General features: G+C 35.4%; 1 protein-coding gene across 5 annotated transcripts; it reads right to left on the reverse strand.

Moving 5' to 3' along the window:
• Positions 1 to 6,385: 6,385 nt before the first annotated feature.
• On the reverse strand, positions 6,386 to 13,275 carry LOC114314149 (uncharacterized). Of its 5 annotated transcripts, none has more exons than XM_028260608.2 (5): positions 12,970 to 13,275; positions 12,775 to 12,842; positions 7,919 to 8,022; positions 6,870 to 6,924; positions 6,386 to 6,777 (listed from the first exon to the last, which is right to left on the reverse strand). In XM_028260608.2, the coding sequence occupies exons 1-5, from the start codon at positions 13,072 to 13,074 to the stop codon at positions 6,648 to 6,650; spliced, it is 462 nt and encodes a 153-aa protein (XP_028116409.2). In that variant the 5' UTR covers positions 13,075 to 13,275; the 3' UTR covers positions 6,386 to 6,647. The 5 variants fall into 5 exon arrangements, with proteins under 5 accessions (XP_028116409.2, XP_028116408.2, XP_028116410.1 ...); XM_028260607.2 differs by having other exon boundaries at positions 12,775 to 12,854; positions 12,970 to 13,256; XM_028260609.2 differs by having other exon boundaries at positions 7,839 to 8,022; positions 12,775 to 12,854; positions 12,970 to 13,208.
• Positions 13,276 to 26,815: the final 13,540 nt, after the last annotated feature.

Raw genomic sequence — 26,815 nt, forward strand, 5'->3', positions numbered from 1 at the left:
TGTTTGGTGTTGGATTTATAGAGGAGAAATGGGGTGTGTGTTGTGAATTAGTTTGAACTTCATTCTCCCCCTCCCCCTCTACATATCAAATTGGTTAATTCACTATGCATAAAAATGAGGATAAATTACCAATAGGTTTTACTTTTGGGACTTATTATCTATTAAATTTTTTAGTTTATATTGTTTTTATGAATAAATTTATCAGTTAGGACTTGTAGGTAAACAAGTCTAATTAATAGGACTGATTGATAAGTCGTATTTCTATATATATTTTTTATATAAGGGATATAAAGGAAATTGCTTATAACTTATTTTATTATGAAAATTTGTGTCAGGTTATTTAAGTGTAATATCTATTTATATCTTATTAAATAAAAATAATTTAAATAAGTCAAAAAAATTTGAAAAAATATGCTCTTGACTTTTGTTTTTAACTGTACCAAACAAGTCCAAAATTATACTTGCAACTATAGAACTCGAACTTGAGCATCACGATTGGTAAAGATGTGTCTCATTCACTCGCCTTTTCTTTAAAAAAAAAAAACTTATTTAACACAAAAATGAAAAATTGAAATTTTTTTTTCTTTATTTTATTTTTATTTTTGGTGGCAAATGCATCAAATAAATACAAAAGTTAACTATTATGTCAAAAGTATGGGATTATCTATAATTTTGCCATACATTGTAATTTACCCTTATGATAGGTAGCTTTTTTTAAATTAAAAAAAAATTATTATGAGCTTCAATTATAGTACCTACTTAGTAGGGGTGTCACTCTTTAGCCAATTGAATCTAGTAAAATCTTTTTTAACTATAGTTAGAATTACGTGCATTTCTTTAGTAATATATAATCTCGTTCACATTTGTGATGTTTACTTTCTTGTTTCCGTTCTGTCTTTCCTCCTACTCATCATCCTTTTTTATTTTCCAATTTTGAACTGACACGATAAAAAATGTGATTAACAACACAATAATTTATTCAAAAAAAAAAAAAAAACACAATAATGCTAAGGGTTAAAATATTTCACATTTTAAATAAATAATAATATGTGACCTAAATTCAATACTTGTACAGTGAAACTCACATTGAATGCAAATCACATTTTTTGTTTTTTGAACATTTGAGTCCGAGTTCTTTGATATTATTCTTAACAATATGATCTTCTTTCTTTAATTTTTCCATCTTTCTAACTTAATGTATTTTTAATTATTGAATTATATGATAATTTTAAGATGTAATTCAATAATTACAAATACAATAAAACAAGAGGATAAGAGAAAAATGAAAAAAAGAGAATTTTGTGTCAAAAAGTTTATCAAATGAACTTTTACATATTTGCTGTCCCTCACCATCTCCATTATGCCTTTTTTTTTTTTTTAGTACCAATATAATTCACTCCTTTGCCGTTGTGCTTATTATTATTAGAATAATGTTTGGGACCCTTTTTTGGGGTAACTCCTTCACCCTCCTTTGCCACGTGGCGGGTGGTGATTGGAGGAGCAGGAAAAAAAAGAAAAAGAAAAAGAAAATGTAACCAATGAGAGAGAGAGGGGGTCAAAGGGGGCGGGGGAAAAAGGGGGAATGAATCATTGTTGTTATTATTATTATTTTATGAAAAAGTCTTCTTGAGATTTTTACTTGACTTCTGACTTGTTGAATTATTGAGTCTATTTTTAGACTCAATTTTGATAATATAAACCGTTCACATTTTAAGATTTGTTGAGTATATGATACTTATTAAAAATCAAGTTGATCGGATATCAGAAAACATGTGTTCGGAAACCTGTTTATTATTATTTTTTTAAAAATGGTTTTCAGTTTGATGATCCGAACACATACTTTCTGATATTCAATCAACTTGATTTTTTACAGGTATGATATACTCAATAAATTTTAAAATATGAACGGTTCGAATCATCAAAATTAGTCCTAAAAGTAGTACCAATAACCTAACAAGCAAAAGTAAAAAATTTAAGGAAGGGATCCAGATTCGTCCAGTAGGTCTTGATTTTTCAACATGTGTCCTTTTTCTCTTGGTTAACTCACTGGAGGAATGAGATCCATGATTCGGATGCTGACCGACGGCTTATTACACTGTTGCGGGCAATTTGGAAACAAAGAAATAGTGTGGTTTTGCAAGGAAATTTGTTCACTTGTCAACAAACTATTGCTGTAGCCCAAGATTTATTTCGTCCCTCAGCCTTTGTAAACAGGGCACAGAGGCAGAATGAGGGTATGATGGATAAATGAGGAAAATGAAACATATTCTCCAGGGGTTTTACATGCCACGTGTACTTGCGAATGATGCGCCTCATGATGTTGATTTGCAAGAACACAGATTGATTATTGATGGATCATGGAGGAAAGACGACGGAAGTGCAGGCATAGCTTATGATGCTTGTGAGGAAGCGATTTTAGAATATTCTTTTAATTCAAACAAGTTCTTGAAAGATTTTTCAGTTGTCACCAGAAAGGAAGAAAAGCTCTAGTTGGTGGTGTTGGAATTATTACTCCGACGAGTAAGATGATTTCTCTTGAAAGAATAGTTTTTGATTTCTTAGGGTACAAGTTTTTTAGAACATACCTTTGTCTCTAACCTCTTCCTCATTTTATAGTCATTCTGCTTAGATATTTTCTCCTGTAACTTAGCCTTTTATCATCATTCTGTCAGGGCTCACCTTCCTACTATATTATTTTGGTAAGGGACAGCCTGGGTCCATGTAATAAGAGCATGCTGACTTACCTGACATACTCGGCTTTGATGCTCGGTCTAGATACCTTCAACTCGGCATGTTTCTCAGCCCACTTATATTTAGTTGGCAATGACTTGTCAAAGTCCAATGGGCTGACTGAATCTTGCCCATCAAGGACGAGCTTGGTTGGGCCCTGTTTGCCGATTATAGGTTAATTTTATTTGGCTCCCACAATGCTAATGAGGAACCCATAGCTCAAAGAGCTGCTCAACTTCATCTTCCTCCAGCTTTTGCGGCCGAGGTCACTGTTTGTCAACGAGCTATTCAATGGGCAAAGGAATAGAGACTTCTAAACATTTACATATGGACGGACTCATAGCTTTTGGTTAATGTTTTGTGTAAACGAGTCCAACCTTTTTGGATTTTCGCATCTTTAGTGGCATATATTTGGTTGTCTTGTAAGTATTTTAGTTATATTAGTCTCTAAGGTCAATAGGAGAACGTTAAGCCAGCTCATGACTTGGTTTAGTCTGTAAATAATTTTCAAGTTAATGTTAATATTTATATGTTTGTTTTTTCTCAAAAAAAATAAAAATAAATAAATAAGTAAAAAATTAATTGACAACATGGGCAAGCTAGGATTTTTTTATGAGGAATAGTAAAATTAATTGGAATTTTCCAAAAGAGGAAAAAAATAAATCAAGAGGTGGCAAATCAAAAGATAATTTAAAACTATATGTAATGTAATATTTTTTTACAAAACATTAATGGGTAAATTTAAAAATAAAATAAAATAACCATAGGCGCAAGTAACATTTTCCTAATTTTCTTTAATAAAATTAATAAATTTACCTAATTATCCTCATCATGGTGTGTATTTTTCAAACATGGAATTCAAGTGTTTGATTGCTGGTGATGTTAAGTGACATTTGGACATACGAATAATGAAAGGTAAAATATACTTTTTAGGTAAAAATTGATAATTTTGATAATTTTTCATTAGTTTCACTAATGATATGATGAAATTTATATTTTTTTTAAAAAAATATAATGTAATTATATAAAAATTATGACACTAGTTGCAATTTATTTACTCCCCCCATATTTACCTCAATGGATGTATTCATATATCCAAAAAAAATATAATGTAATTATATAAAAATTATGACACTAGTTGCAATTTATTTACTCCCCCCATATTTACCTCAATGGATGTATTCATATATCCAACTGTATCTCTATATATACACCTTCCCTTCCATGCTGCCTTCTCTTCCCTCCTCTTTCACCTCATCCCCAAGTCTCTCTCTCTCTCGCTCTCTCCAAAATTCAAGCCATGCACTCCGGTGAAGATTGTGAAGAACTCTATAGCCTACCTCCAAACCCATCACAACCTCTCTACACTCTCTCTCATGCATACCAAAACAATCCCTCCACAAGTAACCACCAGAAAATGAAGTCAACTGAAATCTTCACAACCCATACCACTCTCCCACCTCCAAACCCTACTCAAGACCCGTCCCATTTCAGCACATTCTACATAAACACATCGTTCCCGGACTACCATACATATCCTCTCCCCCACGAGCCCTCTTCAAACACGTCGTCTTACAGTAACAACTCAAATTCCATGGTGGCCACACTGGGCAAAGAAGGCATGGCCGGTGAGTTGAGGCGTAAGAGGTTGGTGTCAAACTGAGAATCGGCCAGAAGGACACGGCTGCAAAGGAAGAACAAGATTGAAGAGCTTCAGTAGCAGAAAAACGAGCTCATGGCCGCAAACCAGAAGCTCACGGAACAGCTCATCAATATGTCACAGTGCATCAACTCACTCTTCCAGGAGAATGCCCAACTCAAAGAGGATATTAATCTCCTCCAAAGTGTTAATGATAATGGGATTTTCTAACATGTTATCAAGTATTAGCTCTCTAATATGATGTTTATACAGATTTTGATGGAACATCTTTGTAGTTAAATCGATGCATATATCATATCTAGTATCCTATCTTTTCATTACATGTATGGGTTGGGGGCAAGAAGCATACAAAAATGATGCTGGCTTTTCTGGGTAGTCTTTTTTTTCTTTTGCACTATTTTGGGTCTGGTGTTTGTCAAGGAAAAGGGAAGGGGAAAAAAGAGAAGATATAAGAAATTGTCTGCAATATGTAACAAATAATTTTAATTTCGTAAAAACATCCAAGATCCAAAATACTAGTAGAGAATTCATCAACAAAATCTAAGAAAAATGGAACTTGGTTCAACTCTGTTGAAATTATGGTGCCTGTGGGTAGTCAAAAACATTTCTAAACTTTGATGATGTTTGTGGACTGAAGCCTAAATTAATTGGTCGGTAGGGAATGTATTCTTGATGATGTCATGTTGCATCTTTGGTAATTATGTTCAACTAGCAACTCAATGATATTATATTTAGGTAGCCTGTGTTTCGATCCACAATTGTCCGTGGAAATGAAAATGAATGAGAAGCTAATAAATATTTGTTTTCTCTTTTGGCTGGAATGGGAAAATAAAAGCATGAATATATATAACTGTAAAAAATCAAATTCAAGATCTAAACAGAACCCAAGAGTTCAAGGAGTTGTTACGATCATCATATAATAATAATATTGCTGGAAAAATATCACTAAAAGAAAGATTGGATAATAAAAGATCAGATTCCTCATAAAGTTCAGCATGCTGTTTACTTGGCAACCACGAAACCTTTTTTCGACTGATTTGCAGGCAACTTTGTTTGTTGAAAAGTGCTCATGCTTTGATGAAATCCCATATGATTCAGATGGGTTTCACATAAAAAGATGGGTGGGTCCCATAAACAGTTTAGGGTTGAAGTAGGAGAAGACTTTGGTGTCACCAGTGAAGGAGGATTAAGAAACATGCCTATACAAAGAGGGTGGTTAAATCCAATGGTGGACGGTGCAAAGCCCTCGAAATGAACATAATGACTAGAATTGGAAAGGACAGTGTTCAATGAAGAGATCACTTGAAATGTAGGCACTATACTTCAAGAGGAAGCATAGAATATGTAAAAGGGTAATTGACAAAATAGGTAATACAGATGACCAATGCTACATAACCAGGGGAAAAAAAACCTAAAAATTTTGAAATGTGTAAAACGAGATTCATTTTGAGTATGACCTGCACCATATTAGGTTTCAATCTACATAATAAATTCAAATTCTAAACATTTTCCACAAGAAGCAACAATTATTTATTTATTTTCCCCAATCATTTCCCCAATTTATTATGTAGGTTTCAATCTACATAATAAATTCAAATTCTAAACATTTTTTTTTTTTTATAGTTATAATGCAAGATATTCATCCACAAGAAGCAACAATTATTTATTTATTTTTATGTAGTTTTCAACTCATTCTTTCTCCCATTTTGTTTCCAAAGACCCTTTATGCTACATTTGGGTTTTGGGTTTGTGGAGCAAAAAATGGGGAAATGATTTATGAAAAAAGTCTTTCTACTTCATTTACTTTTACTTTTCTTTTCCCTGCACAAATTTAAGATTCAAACTTCACCTCAATTTATTAGGCTCATAGTTGCCAGATTAGTACTTAATTGAGCTTCTAAGTAATTAATCAGTTCAAGTAACTACGACAAAAATTGAGTATATTAAATGTTTCTGGTCCCTTTTCCCCAAATATTTGAGTTCTGCACCAACTACTAATAAAATGGCATTTTGATATTCCACGTGGACTGGGTACGCCAGTTTGTCCCTTGGCTAAATTTTTCATTGGTAAGCCTCAAGCTTAATTTACATTAGCTATGGCTCAATACTGTTTTCATGTTCACACAACATTGATAATTATAGAATAAACATTTCTAAGCACCATGTAAAATACAGCAGGGAAGTTTTGGTTCCTTTACTCTGTTATCTCGATCAGCATCGCTTTTGGTTTCATAAGAGTGAAGAAGGTATTGGTAGATCACCCATCACGCATCAAGAACGTCCCGTTTGAAATTACAGTTGAGGAGTCTGCAGGAGAAGTTGAACTAAAGCTGCTCTCGTCTTCGAGAAATTGTACTGGGTCTGCATATGAATGAAAAAAGTGCCACCTAGAAAGACATTCCACAATAAAGGTTAGCTTCTGATTAGATATATAATGACCATGGTTAATCAACATATGCGTTCTTCAATTTTATTTTACCTGCTTGCCTTTATAGTTTCTCCATCTATTGTCACACTTTTATCAAATACGTTGCCTACAAGTGACAAATAATGTAAAATAATGGAAAAAACTTCCATGCAAATTACAAAGAATGAAGTCCGCATTTGGCACACAAGTTGTGCTACAACATTACATTACCGCAAAACCACAATAGTATCAACAATAGTATTGACATCCATTCTATAAATAAAAAAAGACATTCAATTGGAATATAAAAAAATAAAATAAAATCTACTTGTTCTATTTATGGTGATGTAGATATTGATGGATGCAAGTTAGTGTTGCAAAATCACGTTAGCACAAAAATTGAAAGGCACAACAATATTGGGATCATCTAATGAAATTCATTTTATATACTACACTAGTGCTAAGAATTACACAGACATTCAAGTGCAATAGAAAACAGTGCGCTTGTTGGAAAAAGTCAGCTACCTGCCTCATGAACTAGTGTTGAATGGGTGTAAAATATAAAATTGCAATTTTGTTTCAAAAAAAATTGGTGGTACACTGGTAAACAACTAATTGATGTCGTGATTAAAATTGATATGTTCCAAGGCAAGATTAAAATAGTCCAAACATGTGTATCATTGAGTTTTAGAAGGCTTGTTCATGATTTTGAAAAATTCATGACCGCTTCACCGGATTTCAATGCATATCATTCGATACTCCCAATAACGTTACACTACAACTGTTACCACTACGTGTACCGATATCAATTTAAAACCATGCTGGCAACTTACAATAGGCCCAAGTATATCCTATCAGGATTCATGGTGATAATTTTTATTCATTTATCCTGACAAGAGCGGGTTTAAAAGCACACTTCCAGATTTTTACTTTTAGAAATAAGATTACACGTTACCTGCATTCATCTAAATTATTTGACAATTACTAGGTGACTAGGTCTAGATATACTTCTTTTCCAAAAAACTCGTACACATTTTGTACCTGTTGGCACTGGTTGTATCCCGTTTTACACGTAAAACACAAGTTTAGACCTTGTATGGAAACTCCAAATAAATGTTTACCCCCATAAATATCCTTATCTGAGAAGTATTTGGCCATCACTCGACAAATGTGGTCAGCCTCATATTTGTTGAGCTTTTCGATGTACTCCTTGCTATTCATATCCCTAGACAAACCAAAAACAAAGTAAGTGTTGGATTTGACTGGCAAGTAGAGACAAATATTAATCAAGTAAACCCTATGAAATCAATCTCAAATTTAAAGAGGTTATGTAAGCATCTTAAAAATAAGTTGCATTAACCATAACGTGATGAATATACCAAGTATATGGGAAAGCTGAAATTGCAATAGCTTGCTTAGCAGCGTACTTAAAGAAGTTTCACCAAGAAATGAATTTCATTTGAAAAGAGGGAAGGAAAACACATGACCTTTTTCAATTGTAGAACAATAAGCTTGTAGATGATCAGCAATGTGTTTGTCTATGTTACATGGACTAGGGTACGGATGTTGGGGGAGGATACGTATCTAAAAGTCGAACCCATCAAAAATTAACTTTATGGGTACGAGACTCGGCAAAATTCTTCGTTCGATCCTTGGTTAAAATGCATAAGCATAATTGGTACATCACTTAAATTTCAACAAATCAGTGGATTTGTTGGGGTGCCTCACCTCTATGCATATCGCAGAAATGCTTTGAAAACTCTACGGTTGCCTTAGCTCTCTCCCTCTCCATCTCTAGTAGTCTGGCATTATCTTAGTCCTACCATGATTCCCATAAGGGCCCATGGTCTGCCCACTCCAATGAAGAAGAGTTATACTTGTTTCCCATGGTGCTCCTAGGAGAAACAATCATTGAGTCTTTGGCTTATTTAATTTTGGGTTTCATTTTCATACTTCATCGATTTTCAATTGGTTCAAACAAAAATATGTACTAATTTAACAATACAATAGAGTTCATGACTTGCATTCATTAAACAACTATAAGATGTACTTTGTGTTTCCCATTATGTTACATGGACTAGGATACAAGTATCGAGTGCGGGTGTGTATCCAAGCATCAAACTTTCATAAATTTAAATCTTAAGATCTTGGGATGCGTACCCAAAATTAGATACAGGCGTAGGGATGCGTTATATACACATATATTAAATAATATATAATAAAGGGCTGGTATTTTTCTCCACTTTTTTACTTTGGCCCCTCCACTTCTTTGAACCCCCATCCAGAAAAATGAGTCCCTCCCATTTTATTTTTGAACCCCCACCGTAATACGAACTACACTTCTAACCCCAAATCCAAATCCCAACCTAAACCGAAACCCTAGCCCCTAATCCTAATCTCATCCCCACCAACTTCGGCAACCACCACCGCTATCTCTTGTGGCCAACTACAACAACCACCTTCTCCCGTCGGCTCCTCTTTCTCACCATTGATCCTCCTCACCGCTCCATTGTCTCTGGACATTTTCACCAAACCCTAACCCTAGACCTAGGGTTTTCAGAGAGAGCAAGGCGGAGATCGAGCGAGAGAGAGAGTGAGGCGACGGTAACGGCGACGGTGATTATGGCGGAGATGGTGACGTGACAAACCTAGAATTAGAATCAAAACGTTTCCTCTCACTACAACAGGCCCAGAACGCTTTGTTCTGAAACTGAGCTTTGGGTTTGCTTCAATGCAGGTTTTCGCCATTGTTGAAGTTGAATTTGAGCTCAAAATGAGTTGGGTTGTAACTGGAAGTAAAAGAAGAGAGATGAAGAGAGGATTTGCTGGTGCCATTTTGACCGAATTACAGAGATTCTCAATACCCAACTGAGCATTCATAGTAAAACAAACTAGATTGTCACTGAATCTCTCTCTCTCTAGATCGATTTCAGTCACTGTGATTGAGGTTTTAGAGAAAGAAAAAATGGGGAGTGAGGAGAGAGAAAAAATGGGAGTGGACTTTTTTGGTATCCAAAAAAGCTGCAACTCATGACAGTGCTGCGAGGTTGGTGGAGCTAGGGGGGTTGGGGTTGGGGTTGGGGTTGGGGTTGAAAGGATAGAGATGGGGTCAAAAATGGAAATTGGTGTTAGGACAAAATTGTAATTAAAAAAAAACATAGGAGAGTGGGGAGTTCAAAGTAAAGAGGTAAGTGCTAATAGCAGCCCTCATATAATATTCTTGAATGAAATGTTGTAAATTATATAGGAATTGAAATTGAATATGATTCAAGAAAAATATAAATTTTTTATATCTAATTCACGTGGGAGGTTAAAAATATTGTTTTACTAGCAAGTGTGGGTTTCTTCTTCTCATATATTGTAACAAATTAAAGGATCCGAGTGTCTAAATTGAATACGAGTGTCGGACACATATATCACACCCTTACTCATGTCATATCCGGTGAACACGGGCACTAAGGCTACAAACGAACCAAGTTGTTCATGAATAATTCGAGCTTAGTTTGTTTATAACTAGTTTGAGCTCAGCTAGTTCACTAAATGGACGAGCTCAAGCTCGATTTTTAAGCTTGTTTATTAATCGAACTGAGCTTGAGCAACCCTAAGTTTGTCTCCATAAGGCTCGTGAACATAAAAATAAATAAATAAATATTTATTTTTAATAATACATCAAATAAATTTTCAATAATCTATTTTATTTTTCTATTTATTTTTGATGTTTGTGTAAATTTACATATTTGATTGATAAAATTTATTATTAATATAAAAATTATTATATATTTTACTAATAATTTTGTATTTTTTTTTTAATCTTAATAAGTAAATTAATTTAAGTTTAATTTTCTTTTCAAGCTCGAGCTATAACTCGACTCATTTACGTAATCAAGCGAGCTCAAGTTCAAATACTTGAGGAGCAAGCTCGACTAATTCTTAATAAACAAGCTTGAAGTGTGGGGGTTTAGGAAGCACGGATACTGATACGGATACGGGATACGGGTACGATACGATATAGATACGGCAAAATTCGAAAAAGTAAGATACGGATACGGCGGGGATACGTTCATAAAAAATATTTTTTTTCACAATTTTTAGTAATGTAGCATACACAAAAATAAAACTTCAACAATTTTTAGTAATGTAACATACATAAAATAAAACTTCAACAATTTTTAGTAATGTAGCATACATAAAAATAAAACTTACGGGTACGATACGATACGGATACGGCGATACGGCAAAATTCGAAAAAGTAGGATACGGATACGGCGGGGATACGTTCATAAAAAATATTTTTTTTCACAATTTTTAGTAATGTAGCATACACAAAAATAAAACTTCAACAATTTTTAGTAATGTAACATACATAAAATAAAACTTCAACAATTTTCAGTAATGTAGCATACATAAAAATAAAACTTAAAACAAAAGACAACTTGATAACAACCATAATGCATCATCCATAATAAAAAATTCATCAATTCAATTAAATTTCAACAATTTTAACAATATAGCATCACCTATAACAACAATAATGCAATTCAATCCCAAATTAAGGGGGAAAAAATTTACAAAGTTCATTTATTTATCAATAAGTTTATTTATGTATTTATTAATAAGTTTTTTTTACCTTATTTGATTTATTAATAAGTTTACAAAGTTTATAATTTTATAAGTTGACAAATTTTATTTTTAATAAGTTTATTTATTTATTTATTTACTAATAAGTTTTTTTACCTTATTTTATTTATTTATTAATAAGTTTATTTATTTATTTGTTTTATTTATTTGTTTTTTTACCTTATTTGTTTATTTATTTATTTGTTTTATTTGTTTTATTTATTTAAACCGAATAATACATATAAGTTTTTTTTTTTTTTTTTAATATCTTATTTGATTTGCAAATCGCAGAGTATACATACAACAAATTAAAAAAAATAAATAAATAAAAATAAATAAAGACAGATGAGATCGAGTCGAGAGGGGGGGGATGAGATCGAGTCGCGATCTCCAACCAGACAGACAGATCGAGCGAGAGCGAGAGGGAGAGGGAGAGGGAGAGAGAGAGAGTTCGTGAGATCGAGTGTTGTGAGAGGCAGACAGAGGGAGTGAAAGGGAGAGAGAGAGGGACGAACCTGAAAGACGATCGTGGAGCTCCTGTTCGCGAACCTGATCGACGATCGGCGAGCTACTGTCCGAGACGACGACGAAGAACTCCTTCTCCTCCTCCTTCGCGGTTGCTGTTCGACCTAGGTAAGAGAGAGTTTGGTTTATTATTTTTCTTGTGTTTGGTTCGACCTAGCTGTTGTACGAAGAACTCTCTTTTTTGTGTTTTATTTTACATTTTTTTCATATTTTACAATTTGACCCTTACTTAAAGTTTTTAAATTATTTTTTTGCCCCGCCGTATCCATACCGTATCTTGACCGTATCCTTACCGTATCCTCGCGTATCCGAAATTCAAAAATTTTAAAAAAAAATTAGATACTTCATTTCCTGTATCTGATACGTATCCCGCCGTATCGGGCGCATATCCGTATCCGATAGGTATCCGATACGCGTACGGGGGCTATTTCAGAGTATCCATGCTTCATAGGTGTGGGTATAGAAGAATCCATGTAACACAGGTTTCCCGCACAATCAAAAATCAACTCTCGACTATGATTCGTAATTCCCCCTCCCGATTAGTCAAGTGGTTGCCAAAACCAAAACCGGATACCCCTCTTGGATTTCAAAAAGAAAAGGAAAATGCTAGAGAACAGGCAACAGAGCTACAAATAAACTCTTTATATCAACATTTTGTTAGTTTTCGATTAAATTGGGACCAATTGACCAATACACAAGCATCAAGTAATAGGTCATAAAAAATTAGGTAACAAACAGATAAAACACTATTTAGGCCGAGCCATGGAATTGGATGAAGAAAACGAATGAGATTTTTAAAAAAAAAAATGATTAGAAATTGAGGAGGCTCACTCACGCGTACAGATCGAGTGAGAGAGGATTTTGCCGGAGGGCATCAGGGACGCCATTGTCAGTTGCACCATCCTTCACAGAACCCTAACTCGAATTAGTTAGCAGAACACCAACCAAAGCACATATACAAACACACACACACACATATATATATATATATAGAGAGAGAGAGAGAGAGAGAGAGAGAGAGAGAGAGAACCTGGTGGTGCGATGGAGTAGGAGGGGTGGGTTGGGAAGCGGAAAGCTCGGAGTTGGAGGCGGAGGGAGGTGAGGAAGGAGAGAACGAAGAAGTGAGCGACGCCATGGCAGTGAGAGTTGAGAGAGTTGGGGAAAAATGTTTAGATTCGAATAGGGCGGAGCAAGAATATGTAAATTCCGTAATTCGATCCGGTTAGTTTAATCTGATAGATTTGAATTGATTTTTTAAACTCGTGATTCGATGCTAGATTAGAAAGTTAAAAATTTACAATTTATGGATCGGTTTTGAATTGAACGTTGTGGTTTTGAATTGAACCGATTAGGACGATATATAAATATTTTATATTTATATAATATACCCTCACTTATAATATTTTCTTTTATTTCATATAAAATTTAAATTTACTTAGTATTTTCTTTTGTTGTTTTGTTTTGTTAATTCTTAATTTTAATTTGTAATGGTCTAAATACTTATGATGGAACTAGTTTTGTTATAATTATTTAAATTTTAGAATAGTATATCGTTATTGTGGAAAGACATGTTACTATTGTGGAACTAATATGATACTATATTTATATTTTTATGAAATTAAAATGTTCTATATATATATATATATATATATATTATTTAATTATGTGAATCTGTGATCCTAAACCGATCAAATCCGTGTTTAAATGAATTGGTTACGGATTGGATTAGTTCTAATTTTTCAAGAACCGAAGATAACAGATTGATCCTGATTTTACACCAATCCAGACTAATCCGGACCATGCTCACCCCTATATTCGAATAATGACTCTTTAATTTTTTTTTCTTTTTTTTTTAATTTAAAATTTAAAATTTATAAATAAATAATAGTTTGTGGTCAAATTTTATTCTAAAATTACAAGGTTAAGAATCACACTTCCAAAAGTTTTTTAAATTAAAAGAAAAAATATGCATCTTATAATTACATAATAAAATGACATAATTCTATATTCTTAAGAAAATTATTTATAAGTTCTATTAGGGAGACTTATTTAATGTAAAGTCCTTTGTAGTTTTTTATAGAGTTTCAAGTCCTATTTAGATTAGAAGGTGTTTCATAAGGTCCTATGAGTTGTGAGTAAATGGTATTAGTATACTATTATACCTTTTATATGTTTCCATACTATAGGTTATTCTATCATTTAGCCTATTAAGGTTTGGAGACTTCTAGGAAAGTGTATTGTGTAGGCTTCGTCCATGGGCGTGAATTGCACATTGATCACGGATTCTAGTGGATTTTGAAAATGTTGTTGGTTTGGATGTAGATATAGGTGATGCTGTCATCAAGGTTAGGGGTTTTGTTGTTTGCTTTTGCCGATTTGGACTCCAAGTGTTTGAGAGGGGGAGATAAGGTTATTTGCTTCTGCAATTGGTGAGTGTTGTTGTGTGATTGCCGATTGTTCTGTTTTCAATGTCATCTTATCTGATCACAATCTGGTATAGCCATCTATTGGCACACTTTCATTAGCCTCTATTGAAGTTACACTTAGGTTGTAATGTTAACCAACATCTATAATGTTGTTATGTCTTGTGTATGTTACGTTCGGTTGTATTTGTCTTTGAATTTGTGTTGTGACGTTATTATATTCAGTGTTTACATACTTGTCACATTACGTATCGCAAAAGCACTGGGTTATTAATTTTTATTTGAATGTGAAAATATTGCTGGGTTATGCAAAATGGTACAACCATACATTGACACACTTTCGTTAGTCTCAAAGGATGTTACATTTAGGTTGTAATGCTAAACCACATCTGTAATATTGTTATTTTTTGGTGTGTGTTACATTCGATTCTATTTAATTTGTGTTGTGACGTTGTATTCAGTGTGGACATACGTGTCACATTATGTTGCGCAAACTTATTGGGTTTTTGATTTTTCCAATTGAATGTGAAAATGTTGCTGGTTCATGGAAAGTATTGGAATGTATGTGAATGTTACTCTTAGTTTTCATTATATATTATTCAATTCAAATTTATATTGTTTATCTGTAAACTTTCTTATGATGGCTTGTGATTGAATGTGGGTTAAACCCTGTTGTATGATGTCGAAGTTACTGTGCTCACATTTGATTATACATTACATATGTTGCATGCCTTATTTTTTTGTTTAGTTGCAGAATGTAGTGACACGGTTATTTTCATTTATTTTGTTGCTCGGGATATGGACATCATGCTATTGTGCATGTTCAGTTCACCCACTATTGCTGTCAGGGGTGTTAATGGATTGACATTCACACAGTTGGTTAATAATTTATATGAGAGGTGGGCGGACGTGACACCATCATTGATTTCCATATCTTACAAATTACCGTGTCGGAGAACCAATTCATGATGAGTACTGACGTGGACGTGGAAAACATGTTTTCCCTTGTAAGGTCCTTTGGTGTTACCCATATCAACGTTGCGGTTGGCTCACAAAATGAGGTGGATGATCTGATTTGAGGTAAGCAATATGGTGCGACTATCTCTGCAAGTCAAATGGATCCTAACAAGGAACAATTTTCGGGGGCCAAAACGGACGTAGATTTGTTGCCCAATTATTGTCACCACAGTGAGAAAACGTTGATAACAGTCGATTGGTCACATGGCATTAGTCACGTAGGCCAATGTTTCGAATTGGGTGTTGCTGCATTCCGTTTGGTTCTGTCCAAATATGCTATTGAGTGTGGGTTTGACTTCAAATTCGTGAAAAATGATTCAGTGCGAGTCACGACTGTATGCACATTGCGAGACCAAAAAGGGTGTACATGGTTGATACATAGAAGGGTTCAAACATGCAATGGATGCTTTTACTTGAAGATGTTGAACAACTTGCATAATTGTGGTGCTATTGTTCGCACTAGGAAGAATAGTAGACTTAACTCTGAATTGGTTTGCAATTTTTTTGGTGATCGGGTGCGTGACAAGCCGCTTACACGTCCCACTGATGTCGTGTTTGGCCTAAAAAAAAAGTACGAATTGACTGTTAGTTATCACATAGCCTAGTTAGGTATGGAGAAGGCAAGAGGGCGAAGTGTATGGTGACTATTATGTTTCATTCAATTAACTTAGGTGGTACGCGGATACAGTTATGCAATACAATCCTGGGAGTTATGTGAACTTAGATTTCGAGCAGTCAACCGGCCGATTTAAGCAATTCTTTATATGATTCAAATCTTACATTGACCGATTCAACCATATCCGCCCATTATTGTTCCTTGATGGCACATTCTTGAAATGGAGATTTAAAGGCAATTTGCTTGTAGCGACGGGTAACGATGGTAACAAAAGTACGTGTCTTATGATAATTACTTCAATATTCCATATAGCAACGCATCACATGGCCACTGAACACTTTATTATTAGTCCACTATAGAAGTGGGGGATCCCTCATGGAAAATGTGTTTCCAATTTAATGTTATTTTTATACCATTGTCCATGTTACAGATCGAAATGTGAACGTAAACATTATTAAACCCATTACACATCTAATGTAACAATTGTCATAACTCCTAGGTTTATTTCCATTTGCTTTTGCTATCGTTGACTCCGAAACGACTGCAAATTGGACTTGGTTTTTACAGCAACTTGCTAACGTTATTAACAGTGCTCGAACATTAACTTTCGTATCTGATCGGAATGCTGGGTTGCTCAAATCCTTGCCTACTGTATTACCATATGCACATCATGCATATTGTTTGCAACATCACCAAGCAAATTTGAGGGACAAATTACGGTGGGTTGACAATCGTGTCCGTTTTGGTTTAATGGCCAAGTTGCGTAAATGTGCATACACTCCAACCGAGGCTTCGTTTCAGCACCATTTGGCCAAGCTAAAAGGATCAGGACGATCTGGGATAAATAATCTTTTGGAAGATATGCCACTGAACCATTGGGCCAGCACATATTTTAGGTTTGTACACTTACATGTACTACTTGCATTTGCTTATTAGTACATATTTTACATTAGACGACCAAGTTACATTTGAAAATACCCAATATTTGATAACGTTGTCGTGATGTTTTCAAAATGTCAACAGGGGCAAACGCTATGGGGAGATGACCTCCAACGCTACAGAATCGTTCAATAAATGGATACATGATGCCTGTAATTACCTAATCACTTGGTTGGTTGATACAGTCAGAAATCAAATAATGACAATGAGGGCTGATCGTAAATTATTGGCTACTAATTGGAATGACTTACTTTGTCCAAAAATGAAAAGCTGTGTAAGGGAGGTGTACTCCAGTGGTTGCACGTGGATTGTTAGTCAGGAAAATGAAGACATGTACGAGGTCTATTCATTTCCAACGGTGTTGGTAGACATTGGCAAACCTTCATGTTCATGTTTCCAGTGGCAACTGAATGGATTCCCATGTGCATATGCGGTGGTTGCAATGCAGAATAGTGGAAGCGATTTTAGTACATGTGTTGAACCATTTTTTACCTTCGATCAGTACAAAGCAGCTTATTTTGGATACATTCAGCCAATACAACAGTTGACAAACCGTCATTTTCGGCAGATGATTTCATCATATCTCCACCGGCAGTTATACGTCCTCTAGGGCGACCGAAGAAGAATCGGATACCATCTCGATGAGAAAAACTAAGTCAGATCAGGTGCGGAGCAATGTGGCCGTATAGGGAGCCACAACCGAAAGACATGTAAAAAACCAATATAGTAATGGACACTTAGCGACGAAGTTTTATAATCACTTTTGAATAGCAGCATCATATTATCGTATAAGAATGTAGCAAAAAAAAAAAAATAATGACAACTTTTAATAAGTCAACACATTGCTGACATGTTATAGTTTAGCTGATTTTGTTATTCACACCATTTTTCAGTTGGATCACCATTTGCGTTTATGCAATTTGGGTTGACTATATGCTTCAACAGTGGGAACAAATTTGAAATCAAATCGAATCGAATCATTCGGAATTCAAAGAACAATATTGTTTACAAACTTTTAAAAAAAATTAGAACTTATAGTTTTGCAAATTGGTGGAATTGTAATTTGAAGCAAACAAGCTAAAATCCTTTCCAAACAAATGTTCTTTTTACTCTTATATCTTTTACCAAAAAAACTAAAAATGTGATTCACCAAACGAACCTTAGTGTCAGTGAACAATGTGAACATACGAACGCGAATGTGCTACCTGAAAGGGTGACAAATAACACACTACGAATGCGAATGTGACACCCTAAAATATAAGACAATACGCAAATTGGCATTTACCAACAATATCAAACATGGTATGACAACATATAACATAATAGTATGCATGCCGATTTATTGAATAATGCGACAACATAAACGAGCATATGAGGTTCAAGGATTGATGTGTGACATAACCCCAACGTTAATGTGACAACATATATAATGGGTACATGACATTTTGAAATGTGACACATTGAAAGACAATGTGACATATGTTATTTGAAACGTGAACCAAATCTGCCCAACAAAAACCACCACCCACAATCGTGTTAGTTGTATTTTGTAACTCCCTGCGACAAATAACAAACACTCTCATACATTCATATTCACATTCACAATCCGGTCCGTAAGGATGGGAAGTTTGGTGAGAACAATTCACCATTGACATGTAACGTGAATGTTAAAACTAACAATTTAAACAACCTAGATATTAGATTAACGAGTATAATGTGCATTAAAAAAAATCAAAGTCAAATCTCATATAATACTATTCAAATGTCAGCTCATCAATCCTCATTCGTGTTAGTTGTATTTTTCAACTCCCTGCGACAAGTAACAAATAGTCCGTAGACACCCCATTTTGACCCGCCCTAAGACTTGGGTGTTTTCTTTTGAACACCCGATGATGAAAAGTGGAATATGCTAGTTTATGAATTTCTCAGTAGAAAAATCAAATTAAAGCTGTAATCCCAAACCTCACCCAATTTGGGTAAAATTATTAATTTGTAGTATTTTATAATTTTATATGTGTGTACATATTTTTAGGTGGTGTTATATAAATTGGTACATTTTAGCTATTTTGATAAATATAAAATAATAAAAAAAGAAAAAAAGAAAAAGAAAAAGAAAAAGAAAATAATAATAATAATAATAATAAAAAAGATTGAATTCAATTTATATATATATATATATATATAGAGGTTAGAATATTTGGTTAGGATGGGTTTGGTATTATGATGAGTTTGTGAGTGGAGCATAACAAGAAGATAAGAAGAGAGGGTCAGAGGAATGATAGTGTTTTTGGAGTGAAGATGGAGATAAGATATTTGTGAGGATGTGTGGGGCGTTGGAATAAATGATAGAGAGATTATAATGAGTGAGTGCAGAGTGGGTGTTAAAGTGTGTTCGGTTAAAGAGGGAGTGGGTGGTGTATTATTTTAAAGGAGAAAATCTAAAATTGAAAAAGAAAATGAAAGGGAGATAGAGATATTGAATTCGGGGAGTGGAGTTCAAAGGTGGGTGGAGAATTTGATTATGTGTGAGAGAGAGAGAGAGAGAGAGAGAGAGAGAGAAAGAGAGTGGTTGGGTGGTGGAAGAGAGTTAAAAAAAATATATATCTTTCTTTCTCCTATCACAGACAGAGACACAGACAACTGATCAATGCACTATCTCTATCTCTCACTCTCTCTTTCTGAGGAATAAAAAAAAAAGAAAAAAAAAAAGAGAAAACACCACCAAGTTGGTTCTCTCACAGATTAGGGAGACGGGCTCGATCTCATGGAGAAAAAAAAAGAAGATGATTTGGAAATCGCTACTCTCGCTCTCTCTATGTATTTAGCAGAGAGAGCTCTGTAGAAGAAAAAAAATAACCCTGAAGAACATGAACAGGAGAAGAAACTTCTCCTCTGATGCCATAACTACAACCGCATGCACCACCGACACATCCGTAGACAGTGGATAGCAACTGCTCGTCACCATCGCAACATGAATCTAACGCCGGAGCTATGCCGCCCTCTTCCGGCATCATTGGCAACCTCGTGACATCGTTGTTAGAGACAGCAACCACCTTGTTGACAGATAGCAAGCAGCCACTTTGTTGATAGATAGCAAGCCTAGCAAAGGTCTGTACATGTTCTTGCGTGCTCATTGTGATGGTGAAACTTTAGCTGTGGCTGATTCTAAATTTGGAAATGCAAGTAAGGAGAAACTAAAAATTGAATATTTTCACAATAATGCTGTCATGGAATTGATGTGAGAGGTGGAAGAGCTGCTTCTTTCAATATCATTCCAAACAGCACTGGTGCTGCAAAGGCAGTCGGAAAAGTTCTGTCAGCACTGAATGACAAGTTGACTGGAATGGCTTTCCGAGTTCCGACAGTGGATGTTTCAGTTGTGGATCTCACTATGAGGCTTGAGAAAGGAGCTCCTTACTAGCAAATCAAAGATGCGATCAACATTTTTGAGCAGCGTTTGGGACTTTGAAGACTTGTGTATAGATTTCAATAGCTATGGTTCGAAGTTATTGGTTTGGAGGTGTTTCATTCTGATCTGATGCACGTAGTTCATGTAACGGCCGAAATGGCACCAATAGCAAAAGTTGGTGGTCTTGGTGGTGTTGTCACTAGATTGGCCCATGCACGTTTATCACGTGACCATCAAGTGGATATTATGATCCCTTTCTATGAGTGTATTCCAAAGCAGCAGATCAATAAGTTGGCACTGCCCAATACATATAATTCGTACCATGGTGGAAATTACGTTGGGCTTCATAATTTTAGGCTTATTTGTTGGGCCCAATTTCCAGTGAAGAAAATGAGTGGAATGTGCCAGTGGACTACTGAGTTGGGTTAGGCAGTCTGTTTCCCCAAAACACATGAAGTTTCTTTATTTTATTTTTATTTTGAGAGTTTGTAAGGATTTTATTTTATTCATCTCCCTTGGATCTGTACTATTTAAAGTGTTGTAATAATTACCCATCCCTCCCCACTTCTTTCTATCTCATTCTTTAATCGCTTTCCCTAACTGTGCATATGTATATATCTTATATGCCATGCATATCCATGCTTTGCATCCATGTTTCATGTATCTTGATTCGACTAAGTTTGTATTTGTTTATTTAATCAATTTCTATGTGATTATGTGCGTTACCTAATTCACATGTCATATTTTAGAAGCCGAATCTTTAGTTGCATCTCATGAGTGAATTGCATTAGGATTATGTATATAGGATCATGCATATTTTACTAATTTTGTTTTGTAGCTGTTCGCGGGACGTCGGTAAATATGTGAGGTTTTATGCTTTAGCATCCTGCTTGTACATAATTTTCTTATTATGTTTAGCATCCTACCATGAGGCTAATTGCTTAAATGATAAACTGTTTGAATGCCTGTGGATGAAGGCTTGTTGCTTAAATTGGAATGATTCAACGAATGTACGTTTTAAGCCCACTTTGTAGTGGCAAATTCATAAACTTTAAGCCCAAACCCTTTTCGAAAAACAAACGTGAAATTGAATTGTTTCAATTTAAGCAAACTAGTCTATACTTGTATGCTTCACATAGTAAATTTTAGGATTTATAATGAGAACATGAACATATAAAGAAAATAAAATTCATATCATGGTTTAGTAAAGGCCGATCTTTTGATTGGGTGAGCGGGGGTGCTCAATTAATGACCTTCCCCTCTCATACCTAAGGTTCCGAACCGAGACAACTTTGGTTACGACAAACAGTGGCCTTGGCACGAGTCATGGGTGTTTCCTAATTTTCCCAAAATAAATATTAGGTGGCGACTCTGAGATCTGATGACGCAGTCCATTTCTGGAAAATCTTTTGTAATAAAATGAATTTTCTAAAAGTTGTCAAATCTGGACTCTCATCTATGTTTCACATTGCACGAATGAGACTAGATCAAAGAGATCTCGGGAGTCCAAACTGTTAAACGTGCACGAGTACTCCCTGAGCATGTTACAGTTTCTGGCGACTCCGCTAGAGATTTTATGAAACCTTGACTCAAATTCTATGATATGACTTTTATTTTCAATTATATGTTTATTGCATTGCATGCATTGGTGCACTTAAAGTTCTTGTGTTGCCCAGATACTGGTGGGAGCACAGGTACACTTTTTGTGACACTATACATATCTCTACGTTACTTTGGAGGCCTTGTGTTATAATCTTTTGAGATCTAAAGGTTCTTAGACTTTGAAGAGAGGCTACATTAACTGTTCTGATTTCCTAAGATCTTCATTGGTTATGACCCAAAGGACTCTTTGGTAACGTCACCTTAACTTCAACCCCCTAGAGTAGAGCTAACCTTGTACATATATTGAGGTATAGTACCTTTCAAAATTAGGACAGGATGCTCTTCCATTTCTAGGATGTATGATACCACTTGTTTGAATAGTGAACCCTAGATCATTTCAAAAGCATAGGACAGGATAACCCTACCCTCCATAGGGGCGTTTGTTCTCTTTCCTGCTATGTGTTATGTGCAATGTATTGGATCTATGCAGGGGTTCTCAAATGTGAATGAGTGGTTCAGGCATTTCAGTTTGTGAGATTGAGTTTAGTTTTTCGGTGATGTATACAGTGGTCTGTTGTGCGAATTGGGCCAAAATGCTGCCATAATTCTAATTGGAAGTTTCGTTTTGTTTTTGTAATTGGGGAGTGACCACCTATTGATTGCATGGGCTTTATTTTGAATATTGTGGATGGCCCACACTTTGACTGGCAATTTGAGAATGGTTTTATTCTGAGTTCTAAATTGAGTATTGAGTCTAAGTTTGATTCCACCAAGTTTGTAGAGTTGGGATTAGGCTCGAGTCATTCTAATGAGTCAGAGTCTGTTGACTTCGGGAGTGCTAACCTAGACATTTCTATTCTATCTAGGTCTTCTTTGTCACTTTCTTTTGAGTCTATTGTCATTGTTGAGTCGTTGTTTCTTTTTCAATAAAAGTGCCATAGAGTCTGTCTACTTCTCTGTGCCTTTAATTCATTGCATTGACCAAAAATTTCAAAACTTGTTTTCAAAACTCTGATAAAAACAAAGAGGAAGAAATTCCTCAGGATTTGTAAATTTTGATCAACTGAGAGGAAGAGAGGTGTGTTAAGCCTTTGATGAATAAAATCATTTTTGTTTATGTGGGTACTAAGAAGGATCCTGGCTTGGTCCAAATTGGTTCTATCTTGTCTTTGTAAGAGCACGAGTGATTAGTCACTTTGTGAAAAGATTTCAAAAAATATTTTTGCGTGGTCCTAGGAAGACATGCCTGGAATTGATCTTGAGATTATACAACATAGGAACACTCTTGACTTGACTTAAGATCTGACCTCCTTAGCTTTCAAACTGTGACTCAAAACAATCAATGATCAACTAGAGTGTGAGGCTTGCATAGCCGAAATGGAGGCAGCCCTTGAACTAGGGACAATAAGATACCACCCTTGAGAGGCTCACGGGGCTGAAAACTCGGAAGGGCGACCCAGGAAAAAGTGAGAGCAAAAAAACAAAAAAAATGTAAACAAAAAAATGAAAAAAAAAAAATGAAAAAATGAAAAGCTTGCAAGGTTGAAAATCCGAAAGGGCAGCTTTGGTAAAAGTTAGAGCACAAAAGGAGAGTGTCAATACCCGAGTGAACCTTAGCCGGAACTACGTAAGGCTTGTGATTCACATTGGAAACAACCCTTGAACTAGGGGCAAGAAGGTTGGATGTGATTTATATTGAAAGCAGCCCTTGAATTAGGGGCAATGAGAATGGATATGAGCAAAGAGTTAAAACTGGATCGTTTTCCAATGAAGACCGCCCAGAAAGGAAAAACTTTTAATTTGAGAGAAGAAGGACAATTCAGTTCCTATCCACTACACTGGGGGCCAATTTAGACCTAAGTAGCCTAGTCCCTACATCATCATATCTCCTGGTCAAGTGCAGCAGTCATTATTATAGTTTTTGATGGCCTAGAGATCTCACACCTAATCAACATGGATAAGCTAAACTGAAACACTTGAGAGGCTCGTTGGGCGAAAAACTCGGAAAGGCGACCCAGGCAAAAGTTAGAGCAGAAAAATAAAAAATAAAAAAAAAATGCAAAAAATAAAAATAAAAAAATGAAAAAAGAAAAGAAAAATGAAAAGCTCGCAAGGTTGAAAACCAGAAAGGCCGGCTTTGGCAAAAGTTAGAGCACAAAATGAGAGTGTCAATGCCCGAGTGAACCTTAACCGGAACTACGTCTGGCCTGATTCCTATCTTTGGGATACGTAGGTAGCTTCATCTTGAAGTTTGGCCCTCATAATTTATCTACTCGTTAATCTCGTCCATATTTGATTGGTGTATCTTTAGTCAACTTAGCTGTCCTATTCGCATTTGCTTGGCTTTGTTCTGCTCGGTTCAGTTGGTTCGATTCAACTTGGCTCCTTCAGTTCAGTTCGGTTTGGTCCAGTTCCGCTTGGCTTCATTTGGTTCAGATCGGCTCGGTTCAGTTATCACCATTATTATTTGGGATTATCCAGCTTAGGGTTATGCACCCTAATGGTTGATTCCATGTTGGTTGGGTAGTGGCCATTTGCAAAAATAGGTTTTGATTATTTTGAATGAAGTTGATTGATTTACTCAAAAATTATTCTATTTTTGCAAAACTTGGACAATTCTTGGACTCAAAAAAGGAAAATTTTCAGTGCTCACAACTTAGCTTACATGATTTCAAAAAAGAAAATGGAATAAGTATGCTAATCTAACTCTCATGTTGATCAAAACATTTTTACAAAAAAAAAAAAAAAAGAAAAAAAAAAGGTCAAGGCAATGAACTAGAGGCATAGTCGAGTAAGAGATTCTATCTTTTTCACTGCTTAAGTCAACTATTCACCGCCGGAATCCGGCGAAGTTCGATTCCAGGCGTGTTGCTTTATCTTTCAGCTGACACGACAACTCTTTGGCTAGATCATGAGTTCATCGACCAACGTTTTGGTCGGTCCACTAGTGTCAATTTCAACCCATCATGACAAACTACGGAATCGCTTAGGCTCAATAGTTGTGTTTCAGAGTCATACCAGTCAGTGTATATAAGTGTGTTTAGATTGTTTTGCTTCATTTTTCTTTCGTTAAGTCAGTCTTTGATGCAAGTCAGTATGGAATTAGTGTCCAATTCAGAGTTCAAAATTCAATCATTCTCAAATTCAATCAAACAAATTGTTTACAAGCTCAAAGTGATATGTCAGTCACGCCATTGATGTGCAAAAACGAAACTTATTTTATTGAAATCAGGGAATGAAATCCCTAATTGTAGAGACCAAAAAAAAAAAAAAAGAGAGAGAAGAAGAAGAGAGAGTTAAAGATATAGGTGCCCACTCCAAAACAAAACCAAAAAAAAAAAAAAACAAAACAACAAAAAAACAAAAAAAAAAACAAAAAAGACAAAAGAGAGAGAGAGAGAGAGAGAGAGTAGCATTTTCTCAGTTTTTCGGCAGCAGCTCGGCGGTGAAGATTACAACCGACTTCATTTGCACACAGCTTCGTTGCCTGACTTTACCATCAACTTCCTCACTTTATCTTTACTCATTCAAAACTCTTAGAGACTCTGCCTCGGCCTTGGCAGAGCTTTCGAAGAAGATTATTCCTTTCTGGCCATCAAATTGGTTATGCGAAGGAACTCCGAATCGGGCCGCGGAGGTGGCTTGTCGTTTCAGTTCTTTGTTCTGTTTTTTCAGTGCACTAATTTCTACTTGAGAGTCCTTGTACATACGTTGGAGTAGGGAGAGTTGTGTAGTTAACTGATGTTCATCAAACATCCTGTTCTGAAGTCGACGAGACAAGTTGGAGACCGCAGTCACGATCTCCACACATGACCTCAACGTATAGGAGTTTTCTTCGATGTCAGACTGTGCCACCATTATTTGTTCAACTGACATCACTGGAAAGCTAAAAACAGGGGAAGGAGGAAGAGCAGTGGTTGAGGCTTAGGGGAATTGAAATCGGTCATCTCTATCGTGGACTCATTCAGGTCTGGAAAAAGAGTGAGAGAATCGTATGAGGAGGCCATGGCAGATGAGAGTAATGCAAAAGAAAGAGGTTGCAGAGTGGTGGCAGAGAAAGTTTGCAAGCTTTTGCTCTGCCTTTCTCTCTCGCAGGCCTCAATCTAAGAAGAGAGCGAAGAAGAAAAAGAAAAAGACAAAGAGGGAGGAAGGCCGAGATATTCATTGACAATTGGGGTATGATTGGATAGCTTATCGGTTAAGCACCGTGATTGTTGAAATCGTGCGCCAGACACGACGCTCGAAGAAGATGAAGGAAGAGAGAGTGAGGCAAAAGCAAGAGAGGCGGGAGTTTTATACATATATGTATATATATTGTATGTTTATGTATTATATATATATATATATATATATATATATATATATTTGTGTGAATATGTTGTCACAAGAGTGGCTTGGTTCAATGGTTCAATTCAGTGGTTAAAGGTTGAGAGCCTGAACTTGAGGTCAGAGGTTCGAGCCTCTCATAGCAACGAGTGTTTCTTTTGTTTTGTTTTGGTTTTATGTATATATATCTCTCGTATACCTATATATATATTCGTTTGGAACTTTTGTCACAAGAGTGGCTTGGTTCAGTGGTTGAGGATTTCGGATCAGAGGGTCGAACCCCCGTGTCCTTGCATTTTGCGCTTTTCTTTTCTTTTTGCATGTTTTGCGTACGCAAGCTGTCATATACCATCTATATCTATGTATATGTCCGTATATAGCTGTGTATATGTCTGTACATAGTTTTGTATATGTCCGTATATATATCTGTGTATATATCCGTATATGTTTGTGTATATGTCTGTATACATATCTGTGTATATATCCGTATATGTTTGTGTATATGTCTGTATATATCTGTATATATCCTTATATGTCTGTATAT

The sequence above is a fragment of the Camellia sinensis genome, chromosome 4 (genome assembly GCF_055761805.1).
Source record: "Camellia sinensis isolate YWXY chromosome 4, ASM5576180v1, whole genome shotgun sequence".
NCBI lineage: Eukaryota > Viridiplantae > Streptophyta > Magnoliopsida > Ericales > Theaceae > Camellia > Camellia sinensis.

Bases quoted from the DNA above. Each gene is read 5' to 3' on its own strand.
- LOC114314149 (XM_028260607.2), bottom strand. From the start codon at position 13,074: ATGGCGTCGCTCACTTCTTCGTTCTCTCCTTCCTCACCTCCCTCCGCC. The intron at 6,925-7,918 runs GTAAACATTTAT...TGTCACTTGTAG, and splicing joins AGATAAGGATATTTATGGGG to GCAACGTATTTGATAAAAGT. The intron at 6,778-6,869 runs GTAAAATAAAAT...ATGTCTTTCTAG, and splicing joins GAAACTATAAAGGCAAGCAG to GTGGCACTTTTTTCATTCAT.